Genomic DNA, 22,708 nt, shown 5'->3' with positions numbered 1-22,708 from the left:
TGGTATCTTCACCTGAGGCCAATAGGTTACGTTTGTTGAGTTTCCTGGAAAGTGATGAAAGGACAGCATTGTAAGTGGGGGATAAGTGGTGGCGTAGACCCCCTCCCCTGTTCAATGACGGCTTCTCGACCCTGGTGTAGATGGCTTCCTTGACACCTCTTTCAAACCATCCATCTTCTCTGTCTAAAATGTGCACCTGGTGGTCCTCAAACGAGTGTCCTCTGTCCTTCAGATGTAAGTAGACTGCAGAGTCTTGACCTGAGGAGTCGGCCCTTCTGTGTTGAGCCATGCGTTTGTGTAGTGGTTGTTTAGTCTCCCCAATATACAGGTCTGTGCATTCCTCACTGCATTGGACCGCATACACTAGATTGCTTTTCTTGTATTTGGGTGTGCGGTCTTTGGGGTGTACCAGCATCTGTCTTAGTGTGTTCTTGGGTTTAAAAAACACAGGGATGTTATGTTTGTTGAAACATCCTCCTGAGTTTCTCTGATACTCCAGACACGTATGGAATCACAATGTTGTTGCGTTTGACCTTCTTTTCCTCCTCCCCTGTAGTTTTGTTCTTCTTGGATCTTGTGGCTGTCTTCACAAAGGTCCATTAAGGGTATCCACAGGCTGTAAGTGCCTGGATGGATTTGTCGGAAATTCGGTTTGTACGATCTCAGGTCCCTATAAAATTTGGTAATGATTGCGCAAAGTGGGTGTGTCTTATTACAAGAAATGTAAACTTCTAGATATTTGTCCTAACTTCAAAAATTCTAAGAAAATCATCCGGACGTTCTAGAGAGCTGAAATCTTTTGAACACATCCACTGATATGTGACTAACGTTTGCCTCACTGCAACCTATGATCAATTCAGAAGTCAGTCACTCTATATTTTTCAGAATATGCTAATTCAATTAACATCTATATCTCCACAAGTCTTTCTTCAAACGCTACCAAACTCGACAGTCGTTATCCAGATGTCCGATCAAGTGTTTCAAAGGATTTTCAGATCGGTCAAACGGTGAGTCTGCAGTGATATTCAGTATCTTACTATAACTTGTACACTATTCACAACACTTTCTTTTTTACTTTTCAGAATTATCTCACCTACATCTTGACAGTTGTAAGCGTTTTAAGTTCAAACTGACAAAACTATCCGAGTCTGGCACATGTGGTTACACTACCTTAACTTGGCAGAAGGTGTGTGGAAACAACCTCTTACCAGTAGCTCAGTCACTGAGTCACCTCCTCTGGAGATCTACAGGTCCAGGGTTCAAATCCCCAGGTGGCCAAGTCAGACTCTCTGCCAATGGGGGTGTTCAGATTATAGCAGTTGTCTATTTTATTTTGATCCCGTGACACTTTCTTCTTATTTTTCTCTGCTTAAGTGTTTGTGCAGCTTAAACTTTAAATCTTGGAAACACAAAATGTTGAATGTGGGTTGAACATTTCACCCAGTAGTCAGGTGTAAAAATCAAGTTTGCATTTCCGCAATTATCTCAACGTCCAAATTCTTTCATTACTTTAATCTCTTAAGTCGTCTGCGTCTGTTCTTCTCCTCTGAAAATGTCAAATGTTACATTTTTCGCAACTTGCTTGGATCCCGACCATTGCCGCTTATGGCTATATTTATATACTGAAATATTTATATATGCATTTATGTACAGGCATATACATTTGACTATAAATATAGCATATATTGTAAACAACAGTTTTCAATGTTTTATCGCACAAACGCAACTACACAAAAACACAAAAATATTGAGACTTCTAAGTAATGTTCCCTTTATAAATCACAAACAACTTGTAATGTGTCGCATGTGAGAGAGCTCCATGTCTGACCCTTCAAACGCCATAGTTGCCTATAAATGGTCAGTGAAACGCTCCTCATTAATATTAATATGTCCTGACTGCAGGAAAAAAAGGAGGCAAATTGTGACAGAAAAGCTACAAAACAAAATTTTACTCAGTGTGACTGTGACGCCCTGTGGGGTCATGAGTGGTTGGACTATTGCTTTGTGGTATTTATCTTGTTTTTGCATATTACCTTCACACATACATTCATGCAACCATCATCCTGCACAGACACTACTGAAACCAGACTAAATACCTCATACTTTACATATGTTAATTTGAAGTAAATATTGATTTGGCTTATTTTCGTTAAACATATGTTAACCGTTTACCATGGTGTGTCTCCCTTTTGTTGTGGCCTTTTGAGCCAGGTCATAACAGTGACACTGACGTTTCTTTTGGTGAAGCTGACACATGTTGTTTGGTGGGTAAAAAAACACACTTTCACACAACGCTTGTGAACCGGAGGATTCATTTATTTACATTTATTTAGGCTACACAAACAGTCCACTCACTTAACAAGGCTGGCCATGAGTTAAAAGAAATAGCCTGTGACTTGTTGTAAATGACAATAAAATAGTGTTGTTTTTACAAGCAGCGCATCACAGCCACATGCTGGCACACAGTGTTTGGCTCGATAAAGAAATGTGATAACAATACATGAAACTATGCACTAGTATTTGCTCGACTGACGCATTGAAAACGGCATCAATTTAAATGTAATTTGTCCTCCTGTTCACCTTATTTATGAGAATAAATTTCACTGCATGCAAGTATTAATTAATATGATTCCTGATTAATAAATGTTTTGGGTAAAGGTTTCCTTTCAGCCACCCTGTTGGTTAAGGAGTGGTATTCCAGGATATAATATCATCTTTAATAGAGAGGAGAGGATACACCTTTGTAGCCTGAAACATGTTCTCACTACCAATTCGTCATATATGGACTTGTTCTAATCTCTCAGGAGGCACTTTTTAATGTGTAGAGATCCTCAATCAAGTTAGCTAAAATAAATCTTCATTGTCTGGTCAGCCTTTCAAAACTAGTGGGTGATGTTGTGAAATGGCGCAATTTGGTTAGTTTTAAACACCTAAACCACCTGGTTAGGTTAAAGTTAAGATAAAACAGATTATTGATCAGATGCTGGGGAAATTCACCTGTTACAGCAGCTCAACAATGTTTTCCACTAGAATTTTTAAGTTAAGACTGCTGGCAGAATTACATTAATTCAAAGCAATGTTTTGAGTATTGTGAATTACCTTTTAGTCCAATAAAATGCATTTCTAAGTAACATGAACTTAATAATTGTCAACATCAATGCAAGTATTTAAGTTTTTAAGTAAGCTTTTATTCCACATTTCTAAGTATCTATCCATCCATCCAACCATCTTCATCCGCTTATCCGGGATCGGGTCGCGGGGGGAGCAGCTCCAGCAGGGAACCCCAAACTTCTCTTTCCCGAGCCACATTAACCAGCTCTGACTGGGGGATCCCGAGGCGTTCCTAGGCCAGTGTGGAGATATAATCTCTCCACCCATCCTGGGTCTTCCCCAAGGCCCTTCTCCCAGCTGGACGTGACTGGAACACCACCTTAGGGAGGCGTCCAGGAGGCATCCTTACCAGATGCCCAAACCACCTCAACTGGTTCCTTTCAACGCAAAGGAGCAGCGGCTCTACTCTGAGCTCCTCGCGGATGGCCAGGCTTCTCACCCTATCTCTAAGGGAGACACCAGCCACCCGCCTGAGGAAACCCATTTCGGCCGCTTGTACCCGCGATCTCGTTCTTTCGGTCACAACCCAGCCTTCATGACCATAGGTGAGGGTAGGAGCGATGAAAGAAAGCGACCGGTAGATCGACCGGTAGATCGAGAGCTTTGCCTTACGGCTCAGCTCTATTTTCGCCACAACGGTGCGGTAAAGCGAGTGCATTACCGCCCCCGCTGCTCCGATGCTCCGGCCAATCTCCTGCTCCAGTCTCCCCTCACTCGTGAACAAGACCCCGAGGTACTTGAACTCCTTCACTTGGGGTAAGGACTCATTCCCTAACTGGAGTTGGCACTCCACCGGTTTCCTGCTGAGAACCATGGCCACAGATTTAGAGGTGCTAATCCTCATCCCAACCGCTTCGCACTCGGCTGCGAACCGATCCAGTGAGAGCTGAAGGTCATGGACCGATGATGCCATCAGGACCACATCATCCGCAAAAAGCAGGGACGAGATCCCAAGCCCCCCCGAACCGCAGCCCCTCCTCGCCACAACTACGCCTCGATATCCTGTCCATGAATATCACAGGATAGGTGACAAAGCGCAGCCCTGGCGAAGGCCAACCCTCACCTGGAAAGAGTCTGACTTACGGCAGAGTACTCGGACACAGCTCTCGCTTTGGATGTACAGGGATTGGATAGCCCTGAGAAGGGCCCCCCTCACCCCACACTCCCGCAGCACCTCCCACAGTATCTCCCGGGGGACCCGGTCATACGCCTTCTCCAGATCTACAAAGCACATGTAGACTGGATAGGCATACTCCCAAGCCCACTCCAGGATCCTTGTGAGAGTAAAGAGCTGGCCAGTTGTTCCACGACCGGGACGAAAACCGCATTGTTCCTCTTCAATCTGAGGTTCGACAATCGGCCAAACCCTCCGTTCCAGCACCCTGGAATAGACTTTACCGGGGAGGCTGAGAAGTGTGATACTCCTGTAATTGGCACACACTCTCTGGTCCCCCTTTTTGAACAGAGGAACCACCACCCCAGTCTGCCACTCCTTGGGCACTGTACCCGACTTCCACGCAATGTTAAAGAGACGTGTCATCCAAGACAGCCCCTCCACACCCAAAGCTTCTAGCATTTCTGGGCGGATCTCCTCAATCCCTGGAGCTTTGCCACTGTGGAGTTGTTTGACTACCTCAGTGACTTCCACCAGGGAAATTGACGAGAATCCCCCATCAGCCTCGAGCTCTGCCTCTACTAAAGAGGGCGTGTCAGTCGGATTTAAGAGTTCCTCAAAGTGTTCCTTCCACCACCCAATTACCTCCCTAGTTGAGGTCAGCAGGGTCCCATCCTTACTGTACACAGCTTGGACGGTTCCCCGCTTCCCCCTCCTGAGATGGCGGACAGTTCTCCAGAAACACTTTGGCGCCGACCGAAAGTCCTTCTCCGTGTCTTCTCCCAACTTCTCCCACACCCGCTGCTTTCCATCTGCCACAGCAGAGGCTGCAGTCCTTCGGGCCCGTCGGTACCTTGCAACCGCCTCCGGAGTCCTCCGACAACACATCTCGGAAGGCCTCCTTCTTCAGTCGGACAGCTTCCCTGACCACCGGTGTCCACCACGGTGTTCGAGGGTTACCGCCCCTTGAGGCACCTCAGACCTTGAGACCACAGCTTTCCGCTTCAGCAATAGAGGTTTTGAACATTGCCCACTCCTGTTCAATGTCCCCAACCTCCACAGGGATGCCAGAAAAGCTCCGCCGGAGGTTTGAGTTGAAGATCTCACGGACAGGGGCCTCCTCCAGACGTTCCCAGTTCACCCGCACTACCTGTTTGGGCTTACCAGGTCTGTCCAGAGTCTTCCCCCACCCCCTGACCCAACTCACCACCAGATGGTGATCAGTTGACAGCTCTGCCCCTCTTTTCACCCGAGTGTCTGAAACATGCAGCCTCAAATCAGATGAAACGATTACAAAATCGATCATTGATCTTCGGCCTAGGGTGCTCTGGTACCATGTACACTTATGAGCATCCTTATGCTCGAACATGGTGTTCTTTATAGACAATCCATGACTAGCACAGAAGTCTAACAACAAACACCCACTCGGGTTCAGATCAGGGGGGCCGTTCCTCCCAATCAAATTTCATTTCTAAGTAACATGAACTTAATAATAAAGGCTAATAGTTAATCCCATATTAAGTTAACTTTCAAAGACGTTTTCCCTGGCTACCTGGCCACCTATTACTCCCGCATTTAAGCCTACTCAATCAGTGACAGGCTACAGCTACTAGCTAACTTCACCTCGGCACACAGACTATACTATCAACACTGCTCAAAGAGTAAAGACTTCCAGATTTCGGTATTCGGTTACAGTACACTGTAAACCCAAATAAGTAAGCAGTACTAAAACTAAAATAAGGCAATCAGTTAAAATAAAAACAACAGAATAACATCTAATTAAAAATAAAAAACTGTCATGAATTGTTTTTCCCTGTGGGTTTGAGTTTTTGCCATATGTTTCTGGTGTCCTTCTGTTTACCTGTTCTTGTGGTTTCCTTGTCCTTGGTGTTTGTCTTGTCTGGTGTTCTAGCTCATAGTCCTGCGTTGATTTGATATGGCTTTGGTTTGAAGTTTGGTTGTCTAGTTGTTGTTTCTTAGTCACTGCCTTAACTCTTGTTCCTGCGTTTTAGTTCTTTGTGCTTGTTCTCAGTCCTGTACCTTAGTGTTAAGTGTTCACTCTGGTCTATTTTGTGTCTGTTACCCCAGTGATCCCTCTGCATGTCTGTCTTTGTTTTCCCCTTCTCTCTCTCTGCCTGCCTGTCCCTCGTTAACCCTGATCTCTGTCACCTGTGTTGCTCCTGCCCTACTCGTTACTCCCTGTGTGTGTATATATACCTGGTGTCTCTGTCTTGTCTTTGTCAGTTCATTACTTTCTATGTGTGTTATGATCCCTCGTTGTCTGCCTACTCGTCGTGTTTCCCTGCACCATTGGGTTTACGTTTGGGTCCTCCAACTTGCTCAACTCTGCCATAACCACCACTGAACGTAACAGAATGAACCGACCAGCGATGGACCCAGCGGACAATCCCTTGTCTCAAGAGGAATTTAGCGAGGCGAGCTATGCCATGGACAAACTCTCGCTCTCTTTGAGTACCTTTGAGGACTATGGCATCAGACTGAGGGCTATAGCCTCTTTTGAAGAGAGTCTAGCGAGGATCCCAGGTTTCCTCAAGACTCCGGGTGTGGCTAAACTACTGGCTCAAATGGACTCTCTCAAGACTGTCATGTCAACCTCTCTAGAGTCCTCTAGTGCAGTTCAGCCTGCTAGCGCTCCAGCGGCTAGCCCCCTGCCTGTTTCCCGGCCTGCAAGCGCTCCAGCGGCTAGCCCCCTGCCTGTTTCCCGGCATGCTAGCGCTCCAGCGGCTAGCCCCCTGCCTGTTTCCCGGCATGCTAGCGCTCCAGCGGCTAGCCCCCTGCCTGTTTCCCGGCCTGCTAGCGCTCCAGCGGCTAGCCCCCTGCCTGTTTCCCGGCCTGCTAGCGCTCCAGCGGCCAGCCCCCTGCCTGCTCCATCCCCCTCCAAGTCGGCTCTAACTTTCAGGTTGGTTGGGGATTCATGGACTTCCAGCTCTCTGGCTGCCTTTCTGCTGGACTTACCTTTGGAGCCAGAGAGTGAAAAGACGGAGGTCCCCAGCCCAGCTGTCCAGTTGGTGGGCAGACCGACTCAGCTCCTCGTGTCTCGTCCGTGGTCCTCAGCCCTGCTCTGCCACTGGAGACCCCAGGCTCCCTACGCCACTCCCCGGCCCGACCTTTGGAGAAGCCTCGCCTTCTTCGGCCTCTGGTGGGCCCCTTCCGTCGTCTACAACCCCTGCTGAGACCTTTGGAGAGGTCTCGCCTTCGCCGCCGGCCCCCTGCCCGGCCTCCAGAGAGGTCTCGCCTTCGCCGCCGGCCTTCAGGGAGGATTCGGCCTCCAGGGCCGTACTCCGGGACGGCCACCTGAACTCTGTGCACCCCATAACATTATTATTACAAGTCAAATTTTCTTTATTGAACAATCGTTATCAAAACTTGTTACATCTCCTGCCATTTCTATATTTCACAGAAACAAACTGTTTATGTACATGTGTGCATTCAAACTTCTTTCAACAAGTACTTTTAGGCACAGCTTCAGTGGTTTGCTATCATCAAGACATTATTATTTTCTGAAAAAAGGTGAATGTGTAAGTTTATTTGGATAGTCACAATTTCCTCTTTGACTACAACAGAAACGCCCTCAGGGTTGAAGTGGACCGCAGCAGGGGCGTCGTCAGTGACCACAGTGAGGGGAGCCACAGGCGTGTCAGCAATATCTGGTTCATCTTTGCACTGCAAAATACAAACAATCCAATTATGAGGATAATTTTCAAAGACAGGTTGCAAGTCATGCACTGCTTCATCAGTGCCCCCCACAAACTGAAAGCACCAATAACTCTTACTGTACAAATCACATTTTAGCATTTTATTGAGATAGACTAGAAGAAAAAAATCTATGAATTAGGGTTGGATCGATACGATGACAGACATCACAATGTTGAGCCAGCATCGTGATTGTAATCTAAATCTGCCAGCTTGTTAATGACAGCCTTTCAAATTAACCGAAACCAACATCTGCACCCTGTGTTGACTGCTGCTTTACCTGGCCTTACTTAAAATTACTTAAAATACTTAAAATATCTCCGGCAATTTGTAATGTAATAGGCTACCAAGTTTTTTACGAAATGAAGTCTGTCAGTCTGTCAAATGCTGGAAGAGGCATTAAAGTTGGTTTGCCATAGTACATTTCATTGATATTGACATTATGTGCGAGTATACTGAGGATTTACATTGCGGGTTTTCAAGAAATCAGTAATCCTCTTGCAGGTCCGCTGGGAGAGCACGAAGGGCCAGAATGCGTCTCATGTGTACATCATGTTTCTAGATTGATAATCAAAATAATTATCATTATACAAATGTTATTATAGTGTAACAGTTGTACCAATGTAATTCTAAAAGAATAATAATGCTATTATTAGCAACAACAGCAATAACAATAATAAATCCATCCAGCTGCAACTACCTATAAGACAAGACTTACAACATGACAAAAGATATTTGGAAGCCAGTGCAGTAGGGCTGGACCCCAGTATTCTAGTTATTCACTCGATAGGTTTACGGTTTTAGATTTGGTTATTTTGATATTCGCACGAGCACCCACACTTCAGCCCTCAACCCTGCACACACACACAACAGCTCACACCACCTCTTTCTGATTTTCTCTCGCTTTATCATACAGGGAAAAAAACACTTACACGTGGTTTGTCAGCAGTAAGTTTTATAGCCAAAAAAACACTGCCTACATTTTGAACCTCTTTAGCCCAGATTCCATGTTAACAACTTCTGGATGGATCTGCGTGTGGAGGAGGCCTACACTACATCTCTCTATGTATGTTCCTCTGCAGCTGTCAGTAGACCCTACAGGGATCATCCTGCAATCATCGATTGCATTGGTCCCTTGGACAAGAAAAAAATGAGGATTCTCTGTTTTGTATTATGTGTTCAGTGCAGCCTAAGAATAGCCATTTAAAATAGGCTTGTAATAACTTTTAAAGTGCTACTGGAAAACAAAGCAAAAAAAATGACACAACTGTGCAAATGTGAAATGACCATTGAAAGTAGATGTCATCATAATCATCATAAATTCAGAACAATGATGATATGTCCTAATCTGTAATGACCACACATTATGTGATCTACATTGTGGCTATGGCAAAATTAATCTTACACTCACCTAAATCCTAGGATCTCCGCAGTGCCTCTGCTGTCTTGCCCACAATCAGCTGTGGTATCAAGATCACAGTTGAATTGGCTCCATAGATTCAACATTAGTCATGATGACGATGGAACTCAGAAAACACCAGCAGACATTCAAACACAAACACATAAATGTATGTAGATTAATGTTGTTAAAACTAAGGGAATTTTCTTTTAATAAGGAAGCATCCTAGTAAGTTCAAATGAAGCCCATATGTTCCTTTAAATCCTTTAACTCAAGTCTTTCAAATCTATGCAGTATAAAATGCATCAAGTCTACATAATCTTCAATAATTCAAACGAAATATACTAACACTTATGCAGAGATGTGCAAATTGAAAACATACCTTGGATAGCTATGGTGTCACTCAATACTTAATCCTGCAGGAGCAGATAAAATACATGAAGAATTCCCATTAGTTCAGTCAACAAGAACATCATCAATTGCTGATTTTTTAAAAATACTGTATTTTATCATTTCACTTACTCACCGATACAAGAGCTGCTTTCGCAAGTCAGGTGATTATGGACATTATGAAATCCCTTCAGCAGCACTCTCTATAGTCCTTAATGGGCACACAATATATGAACACCAATTTTTTTTTATTAGTTTACAAAATAATGGCCATGTTGTGTACATTCTCACAAACATGTGATACTGGAATAGTTTAATGTTGTGAGAAATGTATTTAGTCTGTAAGAGTAAGTTACCAGTTCAATAGTTACTGCATTACTTTTTAGCTAGATGTATTACAACATTCCTACCATAAATTCTCCATAACAATGATAATGTTCAGTTTTGGATGAAACTGTTTTGGGGAGTTGTTGATTCCACTGTATGATCATTTTGGAAACTGCAGTTGTGGTGCTTGTAATTTGTAGTTATCACATGGACAGGTACTTCTGTTATTTTGTCCATCCCATTAATATCTGAGACAATGCTAAAAAACACACACTCTTTTGTGTAATAATGCAACTCATGTCAACGTAACGTTACCACAAACATCAAAATGAACAAATACTCCTTTACTAATACATATTAACGTCACAGCTACTTCAGACGAGGCAACTAGTCTCTGCAACAGAAGGGCTGAGGGGAATCATTAGGTTTACAGCTAATAACATTAAACTTTTAGCCATGCATCAACACTATTTCAGGAACAGCTTATAAACAAATGCAGAGGTTGACTGTCTCCACAATATAACATTAACTAACGTGAGTTAACTGACGGCATTTCACAACAGTGCAAAGTTAACGTTACCTCACTGTGAGCCAGCTTACTTCTAGCATTAGCCTTTCTGTAAATATAACTGCGCCTGACAACAGAGCCCAAATGTGATTACGTTTAACGTTAGCATAAAAGTAACGCGCCAGACTGCCTCCACATCCTGAAGCGGTCCTCCCAGAGCACACACAGTTGTAAAATAGAAATTAAAGAAGACAAACATTTCTTTCACAGCGCTGCGAATAAATACTGATTCTTGCAAAATAGTCTCCTGTTTGGCCGTTAATGACGTCACAATCAGCGTGCGTCTCAACACTCGAAGGGTTTGATTTAGAAATCCATCATCACTCAAAAACGATGAAACACACATGATTAAAATAACAACTTGTTAAGAAGACTTGGTTTTTAGTGTATGGTGTACTTATTAGTTGGTTTTGATTGCTGAACTTCTTTTGAGTAAGCAGTGTGTTCGGGTTTATAGGCTATCACCAACAAAAATCCTGAGCGAATGCAAATATGTGTAATTAAGCATAAAATTACTTACCATTCACCATGTTACACTTCAATGAGTTTCAGCTGTGGCCCTTTGGTCACTCGTCTGGCCTTGAACATGCCCACACATAAAAGAGAGGGAAACTGTGGGCTGTTTACACGTCATCAAATTGTATTTTGCATTAACATAACTAAAATTTAATTATTTTTTGATTAACTGAAAATGTTAAACTCTGAGAAGTCATGATAGTGTATTGAATCAATAGGCATAATTTGTGTGTCATCTAAGCTCAATAAAATAACAGTTACAAGTAAAAAGTCTAACAGTATCTCAGAACTTTTTGAAGATTTTTGTATTTCACAACAATATATATATTTAAGTAATAACTAAAGGTCCCCAGAATTAGTTTTTAGAGTGTATAAAGTGACTGATAAGTGTTTGCTGATGTTCCAGAGACGCAAACATTATGTCATTGCTGTGTTGGAGAGTGTGACAGCTGCTGGGATGAAGGAGCTGCTCCTTCTTTTAATGTGTTGCAGCAGTCTGATGCTGAAGGAGCTGCTCAGAGACCTCACAGTCTCCTGCAGGGGCTGAGAGGTGTTGTCCAGGATTGATGTCAGCTTGGCTAACATGCTCCTCCCACCCTCCTCCTCTGGGGTCTCATTTATAAAACTGTGCGTAGAAACCTCAGTGTACGTGCGCCCAAAAGCCAAAAATGGCGTACGCCAAGAAATATTCAGACTTATAAAGCCGTGCGGTACGCACACTTGTAAGCAGGTTCCCTTTATAAATCACAATCAACTTAAAATGTGGCGCATGTGAGAAAGCAAATTATCTGAAATTATGGTTTTTTTTGCACACTTCAGGGAAAATCAATCAAACAAGTGTCTGATTATTTAGAAAGGCTTTAAGCCTGTTCATTTCAAAAAGTTTCATCCTTCTGCCATGTGAGTCGCTGTTTCTCATTTCTCCTATTTATGTGCGTACGCATGGTTCAGAGTTTACTTACCGGACCGCACATTTCTATGTCAAGTTTGTTTTTTATAGATCACAACCTTTGCTTGGGAAGTGGCGTACGCACATTTCCACCTGTTTTGTACGTACGTGGCGTTTATAAATGAGACCCCAGGGGCCTGCCTACGCACAAAAAGTACGCTGGTTTTCACGCACACATGGGACGTATAAAAATGAATGTGACGTGAGAATGCGCAGGCCGTGGTGCAAACTCTTGAGCTGCCGTGAGAATGTGCAGACCCTCCACAAACTTTTGTCCGACTCTTTTAGTGAACTCCAAAGTGCCAAAGCTCACCAAATGTTTCAAAAAAGTGTTTCCACTTCAGTTACTGTGCAGATGTCAATGAAGTAGTCAATCAAAAACCTAATTATGTCCGTTAATACACAATAAAAGTTTGATCATGTAGGCTATGTAGTGGTTTAATATCAAAATAAAACGGCTCTCACATATTTAATTTCACTTCATATCACGTTTATCATATAAAAATTCAAACAAGCAGTGTTATTTGTGCTCGCGCTAGTGAGCCATAACGATTCCATACTGCACCTTTCAATTGTGGCGAAGTGCCAACTCAGATTGTAAATGAATGTCCGCTCAATATTTCATAACATCGAATAGCATTAAAGAATTGCAAAAGAGAGCATCAGTAGTTTTTAATAACATCCTCCGTGCATATTTAGTTTTCGTGTGTACAAAAGCTGCAGTGAACAGACTGTGCTGTCAGGCGCACAGAGCGCACTGAGACGCCACGGTGGCGCACAAATAGATCTACATTCTCACCTCGACTCACCCGGCACATCTTCACCACCTGCACATATGGACTGTGTAAATTAAAAATGTCTGGAAATAAAGCAGGACAGTTCTCACACAATCGCTACTCTCCATCCGCCTCATCATCAGTCCTCACGATGCAGCCAAACATAACACCAACATTAAAAAAAGTGTTCACCTCCATCTGCAAATGATCTCCCAGGGTGGGGGAGACCACTGACTGCAGCCATCATTTTGGCGAGGTGTGAAGCATAGTCTGTATGATTGCTGTAAACAAACAAACACTGCGTGACTGCGTTCCAGGCCTTTCTGTGTGGAATTTGGATGTTCTCCCCATGTCTCCGGGTGCTCCGGCTTCCTCCCACCATCCAAAGACAAGCAGGCTGGGATGATTGGTGTATCCAAAATTGTCCTTAGCTGTGAAAGTGAGAGTGGTTGTTTGTCTATATGTGGCCCTGCGATGGACTGACGACCTGTCCAGGGTGTACCCGGCCGGCCTTTCGCCAGATGTAAGCTGGGATTGGCTCCAGCCCCCCGCGACCCTGTACGCAGGATAAGCGGTTGACGATGGATGTTGAATTTTTGTTTCATACAGGAAGCAAACACCAGTCTCGTGGTTGAAAGGCAGGAGTCTGATCCATCCACCCCAAGCTTACCTGAACTCTTCTGTTATTCATACTAGGCAGCTGCTTTTAGTGTTCAACTATGATGCTGAAAGGCTTCGTAATGGTGGAAAAACTCACACCAAGGGGTCTTGACAATCTGTCCATATGTGACGACTTTGGAGTTAGAACAGCTTGAGCTTTCCTGCTCCCTTCAACATTTTTTCAAGAATTTAACAGTTTTCTAAAATTCATATATCCCTGTTAAAATCATTGTTACTTGGAGTTTTAGGTTGATTGATTTTACTGTATTCTGCTCAACAGCAGGTATTTGTAGGCTTTCAGCAGATAAACTCCATATCAGTAATGCATGGCTCTTTTTCTGCTGTTGACATCAGATCATAACAAAATGTTCAATTCTCGTTCCAGATTCTCTCCGCGGTTTAGAGGCTCAGATGCAGTCAAGTTCCTTGGGAATCTGTTCTGTGCAGCAGCAGAGAGAGAACAGCAGACAGGAGAGAAGATACTGGAGCTGTTATCATCAGTGTGCAGATATCAAACATTCCCTCTTAGATACATGGATGATGAAAATTATCAGAGTGGTTTCCTGCTGGATCTGTGCTCCCACCTGAAGGACTATGAGACTAAAACAGGCTTGAGGGTCCTTCCATCATTACAGTCAGTTTTCCAGTCAGCTCCTGCAGTCTGGTCCATAAACCTCTCAGAGAGAAAGACCTCCATCCTCCTGGAAGTGCTGAAACTCCAACCAGATAAGAAACCAGTGGTGCTGACGGGCTGCTCAGATGAAGAGAGTGAAGTGAGGAGTTTCCTACAGTGTCTGCCTTATATCTCACAGCTCAGGTAAATGAATTGTACTTCACATGACTTCAGTGGACATTTCTGGAAACTCACTGTTAGTTTGAAGGTGAAGGTAAAGTGTTCAGGTGAGCAGTCCACATAAAATAAAGTGTTTAGTTTTATAGATGACATGCTGTTTTATTCCACGCATGTGTTTATCATTTAGCTGACGCTTTTATCCAAAGCGACTTACAATTGCTATACATGTCAGAGGTCACACGCCTCTAGGGGTTAAGTGTCTTGCTCAGGGACACAATGGTGGATGTCTCACAGGGGGAATTGAACCTAGGTCTCTCACACCAAAGGCAAGCATCTTATCTATGCACCACCACTTTATTCCTACATTTCCCAGAGTTCTGTGCAGATCAAACCCCCCTAGCAACACTCCCACAGATTCCTGCTCATCTCCCATGAGCTCATACGTGTTTCCTCCATCGAGCAACAAGTTTGTTCCTTTGAGGCTGTTTTCATCAGTCATCTATGGACTCAGTAAAAAGGAAACAGAGACTCAGCTATAATGATGTGATCCAACAAGCTCCAGCAATGTCAGCAACAGAGACCATCACCATTGTGTTGATGATGAGGAGTTCAGTTCTTCTTCAGGACCAATCTCAGGGATGAAGCAGTAGTTTCCTGCATTAAAAGATGTTTCCCCTCTAAGTACATCAGTGTGTTAGTTAGGGCTGACCCTGAATAGTTGAACATTTGATGGACGGAGCCTGATTCGACTGTCAATCTCACAGTCGAAGTTTTGAACTGAAACAAGGATCATGCTATTTTGGCGATAGTGAGCTCAATGTCTGATTTTACATAGAACTACCAGTTTTCTCTCAATAAGTTTATATTCAGCCTATAATAATATACATTTCAATGTTTAATGCTGTAAATAAACATATAAACAGAATAAAACTTTCAATAAATGTTTTTAAAGTGCGTGAATAAATCCAAAATTGTAAACTTAACCCTGGGTCATCAGTGCACATGTGTAGGCAAAGCGTGTATATGGGCCTTTCTCATTTCCCAAATTTGTGCTTCTTTGATTCCTCGATCCTCAAGGCGCATCTCAGTCACTCCCACCCGAGATGCGAGCTCGAGGAGTCGAGGAGGAGACGCGAGGAGAGAGGAGTCAAGGAAACGAGGAAGAAATGAGATGTCCTTTCCTCGCAGCCGTCATTTTAAAGCGACGTCTATTAAACATGACCTGTTGCACAGCTGTATCATCTGTCCACTGTTTGAGCTGTGACCTCTTTCAGAGCAGCAGACCAGCTGTCAGCACTAAAGGCTACAGATAATTTCTTCACAATCATAATCATAAACATTATAGTATCTGTTGAAAACAGTCACAGATTACAGCAGCTCAATCATTCACTAGGCTACACAGTAGACCTACTTTTTTGCGGTGCGCCTTATGCCTGAAAAGAGATAATTTCAGCCCTCAGCCTGATTAAATGCTCACCTCGTTTCATCATTAGTCCCTTTACAAAATGACATAGGTACATTTATCTCATGTAGCCCCAATTAAAACTGTCACCACAGGACTCTACTGTTGGAATGACATGTGCAGACTACATGGGCACTACTATTATAACATGAAACAGATCAGGTCTGAATACTCTGATTGATATTACAGCCCAATAATTTGACTTCAGCAGCTCTCTAATCTGTTTTGTCACGATTATAGCAGCTGAATTGGTGTGATGCGGAATCAATTTGGACATTAGTGGAACCCATATAGGCCTATACGCATAAATCATCCACCCGTCCCCCACCAACTAATTATTGTTTCAGATTTAGAGACCAGCATCTGCATGGACATTTTACCCCACCTCCGCTGGTCCCTGTAGCTTTCCAGGTGATTTCTTTCTTGTGATGCACAAGTGTTTTCTTTAACGATTTGATGATTAGAAAGGCTGCTGTCGGTCAACTATACAATGCTACTATAATCCATGATCAGTATGATCTCTGTATGAAACTGGACTGTGTGAGACCTTTTGGATGTGAAGAAGAACAGAGAACATGAATTAACATCAGATATTGACCGATCCTGTCGGCGTGTCAGGAGATTTTTCATTATTATTTTATGTTGCTGTGGCTTGTGCGTAAATGTGCATAGTGTCATCCAGACGCTATTTAATGTTCATTTTTACAATCCTCGCTAATAGCTCCTCCAGCAAGCCTCCTCGATCCTCGCACCTCCATGTACATTTTAAGAATTGAAATGTCCTTCAAGATGGCATGGCAAGGAGTCGAGGAGGCAGAAATTGGGGAAATGAGAAAGGCCCTATGTGTACTGGGCGAAGAGGAACACTTGCTAAAGAGACAGAACCCCAGCTTCACTGGTGTTATGCCGAGTTGTCCGCACCTTGTGGGATCAGTTGAAGTTGGATGAATAGGGACTGCAGCTCTGGATTGGTGCTCATTTATTGGCTCCCCTGACTCAAATATAGCAAGGAAAAGAGCTGTAACTGAGCAGGATGTTTGAACGATGAATGATTAAGAGGAGTGAATGAGAGGGTTTTGATCAAGTGGCTTATTATCAATATTAAAAGGAACCACATGTCATCATGATGTGATCTGTAAACCACTAGAAATCCTAAATAGGGCTGCAGCTAACGATGATTTTAGTACTCGAAGCTTCTACGGATTATTTCATCAATTCAACGATGCATTGTTTAAGAAGTAACTTTTGCTTGGTGGCGGCAGCCTCACCCAAGTGCTATACAAGTTATATTAAGATGCAGCTCCCCACACCCAGTTAACTCATGACTATGATGTTACAACCCAAACTCACGGCCCAACCTGATCAGGTGCCGTCGTGCTGTTGCTGAGGCGAAATAAGTTTTGTTTTATGGTGGACGGATTGTAAAATTACAGAGTTGTTGTTTTCTTTTAGCTTGAAATAATGCCATACTTGGACACTTTCTTCTTCGTCCCTCGCTATTTTCTCTCTCTTCCTACACTTTGGAAACAGCAGCATCATAATCACGTCGTGTTCGAAGCGCGATGTGCAACAGTAATAAATGTCTGTGTGAAACAGTGTGCTATATAGTTACATGGATTAAACGAAGCCTCGATGCAAACAATTTGCATCGATGCATTTTAGTAATCAATTAAATCAATTAAATCAATTTAATTGATTAATTGTTTCAGCCCTAATCCTAAATATAGCCACAAGCGGCAATGATCGTGATCCAAGCAAGTTACAGGAAAGCAACATTTGACATTTTCAGAGAAGAACAGAGCAGATGATTTAAGAGATTAAAGTTATGAAAGAATTTGGACTTTGAGATAATTGGGGAAACGCAAACTTGATTTTTACAACATCACCTTGAGATCAGAAAGTGTCATTAGACACTTACTGGCCACTTTATTAGGTACACCTTGCTAGTACCGCGTTGGACCACCTTTTGCGTTCTGCCTTAATTCTTCGTTGCATACTTTCAACAAGGTGTTGGAAACATTCCTCAGACACATTGGCATATTGACATGATAGCATCACCACTTGCTGCAGATTTGTCCGCTGCACATCCATGATGAGAATCTCCCGTTCCAACACATCCCAAAGGTGCTCTATTGGATTGAGATCTGATGACTGTGGAGGCCACTGGAGTACAGTGAACTCATTCAGATGATTTGAGCTTTGTGACATGGTGCCTCATGGAAGTAGCCATCAGAAGATGGGTTCACTGTGGTCATAAAGGGATGGACATGGTCAGCAGCAACAATACTCAGGTAGACTGTCGCCTTTAAAAGATGTTCAGTTGGTACTAAGGGGCCCAAAGTGTGCCAAGAAAAATCTCCCACACCATTACACCACCAGCCTGAATTGTTGATGCAAGGCAGGATGGATCCATGCTTTCATGCTGTTTGCTCCATATTCTGACCCTACCATCTGAATGTCATAGCTGAAATTGAGACACATCAGACCAGGCGACGTTTTTCCTTCTTCTATTGTCCAGTTTTGGTGAGCCTGTGCAAATTGTAGCCTTAGTTTCCTGTTTGGGTTAGGGGTGATCGATGTGGTCTTCTGTTGCTGTAGCCCATCTGCTTCAAGGTTTGACGTGTCTTTCAGAGATGGTATTCTGCATACCTTAGTTGTAACAAGTTATTTGAGTTACTGTTGCCCTTCTGTCATCTCGAACCAGTCTGCCCATTCTCCTCTGACATCAACAAGGCATTTTCGTTCACACATCTGCCGCTCACTGGATATATTCTCTTATTCAGACCATTCTCTGACTGGTCAGATACTCAGACCAGCCCGTCTGGCACCAATGATCATACTACATTCAGAGTCATTTAAATACCCTTTCTTCCCTATTCTGTGGCTCATTTTGAACTTCAGCAAGTTGTCTTGACCACGTCTACATGCCTAAATGCATTGAGTTGCTGCCATGTGATTGGCTGATTAGCTATTTGTGTTAACAAGCAATTAAACAGCCGTACCTAACAAAGTGGGTGGTAAATGTATCTACTGTGTGAAATGTTCAACCCACCTGCGACATTTTGTGTCTCCAAGATTTAAAGTTTAAGCTGCATTAACACTTTTAAGCAGAGAAAAATTAGAAGAAAGTGTCACAGGATCCAAATAAAATAGAGAAATTAGGCCCTGTCTACACGAACACGGGTATTTTCATAACTGGGACTTTTTTTACGAGGTTCAGTCGTTCCTCCACACGGAAACGCAGTATCTGTTATGAGTTGTAGTTTCTTCCTTGTGAGTTTGAGTTTTTGCCATTTGTTTCGTATGTCTATTTGCCTGTTTCTCTCGTTCCTTGTCCTTAGTAGTTTATGTCTCGTCTTTTATCTTGGCTCTTGGGCCTGTGTTTCAGTTCTTTGTCTTTGTTCCCAGTCCTGTGCCTCGGTTATGTTTTAGTATTTACTTCTTGTTCCTCGTCTGCATTATTTTAGTTTAGTCTGCTCTGTATTCTGTGTCTTAGCTCCTCGTTCTGTGTCCAGTATCAGTTATATAGTCTGTTGTGTGTTGGTGTTCACTCATGTCCGTCTCTGTCTTGTCTGTCGTCTAGTGTTCGGTAACCCTTGTCATGTCTGTTACCCCAGTGATCCCTCTGCATGTCTGCCTCTGCTTTCCCCTGCTCGCTCTCTCCCTGCCTGTGCCTCGTTAGCCTCATGTCTTTCACCTGTGTTGCTCCCGTTGCAGTGTGTGTTTCTTGTGTTGTCAGCCTCACTCGTCATGTCTCCGTGTTTCCCTGCTCGTTTTGGATTTTGGTTTTCACCCTTTTGGATTTCTGTTGGACAGCCTTTGTTTTTGGACTCAGTCAATCAGCCACTCTGTAAGTGTGCTCGCTTTTTGTTTGTTAAATAAATCACCTTTTTGAACCGTACCTCCTCTGACTTGCGTCCTGCGTTTGGGTCCTCCAACCTGCCTCACCACACCACTTATTGTGACAGTATCAAGTCACTGAAACCGAGCATTCTTGAAAACCCCTGCCATGTTGAGGATTTTCAGAAACGCCGGTTGCAGTGTTGTCGTGTAGACAGTAAAGCCGGGGGTTTTGCCTTGCGACGTCAGAGTGTACGCTGTTATCTGCTTTGTTTGATTTCAGATTGTGCGCCACTGCCTGCTTTGTCTACAATTTTATTAGGCTCTGATTGGCCGACGTGGCTTTACGATTAGGGTCATATCGTGCCAGGTGGTTTGGCATGCTCTTGACAGCACTTGATAGCGTGTTTTTGCGTTTTCATGTGGACGGAGATTTTTTTTTTTAAACAAAGGAGGGAAAACTCCGGTTATAAAAATACCTGTGTGGACTAGGCCTTAGACTTGCTATGATCTGAAGACCCCCGTTGTCAGCAAGTCTGCCTCGGTCACCTGCGGATTTGAACCCTGGAATTTCAGATCTCCACAGTAGGTGACTTACTGACTGAGCTACTAGTGAGGGACTGTTTTCACACACCTACCTCACAAGTTGAGGTAGTGACGTCACATGTAGCAGACCCGGATAGTTTTGTCAGTTTAAACTTAAATGCTTACAACTGTCAATAAAATTTTGAAATAAATTACACATCATTCTGCCAGTTTTGGGTGTGTTTGTCAATTATTTTGGTGGCATTTGACCAAAACTGAGTTAAAAAGAAAATGTTGTGCATACTGTACAAGATACGGAATATCACTGCCGACTCACTGTTTGATCGATCTGAAAACCCTTTGAAACACTTGATATCAGCCATCTGGAGTATGACTGTCAAGTTTGGTAGCGTTTGAAGAAAGACTTCTGGAGATATAGATGTTAAATGAATTAGTATTGTGTGACTGACTTCTGAATTGACCATGGATTGCAGTGAGGCCAACGTTAGTGGATGTGCTCAAAATATTTCAGCTCTCTAGGACATACGGATGATTTTCTTAGATTTTTTTGAAGTTAGGAATGAGAAATGTCTAGGAATTTACATATCTTGTAATAAGTCACACCCACTTTGCACAATCATTACCAAATTTTATACATCAACTGAGTAGGGACCCGAGATCGTACAACCGCCAAATGCGGGTGGATTTTCTGTTTGGCTGCCAAATGTCTGAAGGCTACACGCCACATTGGCGGGTAAAAATATTCAGCATATAATTTCTATTTGACTGATAATCAGCAGCAGACAGGGCCGGCATTCTTGTTGGTTGTATGACACTTAAATTGGTCCCCGATGTACCAAGGTATCTCAAATCGTGTAACACACGCATTAGAGGCATTCATTGGTTGTTGTATGTTCTTTTCGTGTTTGATTGGCATAGATTGTTAAAAGGGTGGGTGTTAAGGGACAGGTGGGAGGCGAGAGTGAGGGTGTAGCCACTTTCATACAGAGATCAGTGCGGAAAGAACATCCGCTTTATGTCGCATTCGCTTCTTCATACTGAACAAAAGTTTGCAGCTTTATCCCATGTGAAAAGGCCTTTATCCTGCGATCATGTGTGCTTTCACATAGCGGTCCGGCTTTACAGGAATCAGCAGCATGCCGCGGGATGTCGGCTGTGGCTTTTCACAAACCGATCGTTCCGTCTTTCTGTCTCATGTCTGTCACCAAATTTCCCTGCTCAGAGGCGGATAAAATCTGCTCCATACCTTTCATAAAGTGCAGCGAGCCGGCAAATTGGTGCAATACCCTTGTGAAATAAGGCAGCGTGAAAGCTGCTAGTGTTAGGAGCTAATTACAAAAGTTGTAGCATGGTAGTTGGTGGTCCAGTCAGTGTCTGACACACTGTCAGATCTTCTAATGGTCCTGCTGTCTTCCCCAGAGATCAAGGAGTGTGATCCATAGACTTTATAAAAATGTTGATCCCATAAAACCTGTGATCCTGTGGCACCAGGTCTCTGTCAGATCCAGGAGGCCAGAAGAGGGTGACCATAGAAAGTGATAAAGCCTTACAAGAGCGAGCAGTGATAAGGTTTAAGTTGAATGATTAATAAGCATCTTGAAAGTTTATAAAACAATTTATTGTTATGTTTTAAGTACATTTAATAGCAATAATATAATTTTGTTTCAAATTTCACTGTGGCCTCTTTTTTAACTTTGTAGTGACATCATACCTTATTATCTCAATTAAAAGGATGGAAACAAATGTATATCTGACACAAAAGGCAATTTATTATGATTGACCAGTGGATTTTTTCATACCAGTCACCTTGGCAGGTGAGCCAAAAAGTTCATTTCCACCCCTGTACGAGGTAAAAAACTTTTTGCAAGTGTAGCGCCCCCTATTGGAAGAACTGGTCAGTGACTGCAGGACTGCTCAGTGAAGCTCGGATGGAGCATCTGAACAGACGCGTCAAGTTTGGTTACAATATCTTAAGCCAATTTTGATTTACGGGCATTTATGTAAAATTGTACGTAAATACACAAAAGTAAAAATTTATGGAAAAAAAAAACGCAGATTGACCGGGGGCATAGATAGACTCTCAGCACATTGGGGGCGGAGCTTCATCACGGGCCCACCTGCTACCAAGTCATTTAAATCAACTTTACATGACCCCGGACTCACTCCAAAAGTCCACTGAGTCCGTCTACTTAGCTGCTGCTGGAGCAGCCATTCTACACCAGAAGAGCTGCAATGCATCCAAAAATAATAATAATAATAATAATAATCCTTATTTGTAGAGCACTTTTCAAAAACAAGTTACAAAGTGCTTTAACAAGTGTAAAGAATAATACAAAAAAAAGATAAGAGCATGAAAATTTAATATAAAATTAGTAAAATACAATAAAATAAAAGGGATAAAATAAAGTCAAATAAGATCGGGAAAAGCTCTCCTATAAAAGTATGTTTTAAGAAGGGCCTTAAAAGAGTTCACTGACTCAGCCGACCTGATTTCCTCGGGCAGGCTGTTCCAGAGCCTCGGGGCCCTGACAGCAAACGCTCTG

At 43.1% G+C, this 22,708-nt stretch overlaps 1 protein-coding gene across 1 annotated transcript in view; it reads left to right on the top strand.

Moving 5' to 3' along the window:
• Window positions 1-22,708, top strand: part of LOC123972807 — a 152,489-nt gene that overhangs the window by 125,526 nt on the left and 4,255 nt on the right. Inside the window, exon 17 of the mRNA XM_046052500.1 lies at window positions 13,910-14,341. Coding sequence (XP_045908456.1) covers window positions 13,910-14,341 — 432 coding nt within the window. The remainder of the gene's footprint in view (window positions 1-13,909; window positions 14,342-22,708) is intronic.

Source organism: Micropterus dolomieu, linkage group LG01 (genome assembly GCF_021292245.1).
Source record: "Micropterus dolomieu isolate WLL.071019.BEF.003 ecotype Adirondacks linkage group LG01, ASM2129224v1, whole genome shotgun sequence".
Lineage (NCBI taxonomy): Eukaryota > Metazoa > Chordata > Actinopteri > Centrarchiformes > Centrarchidae > Micropterus > Micropterus dolomieu.
This window is presented reverse-complemented; position numbering and strand designations above follow the sequence as displayed.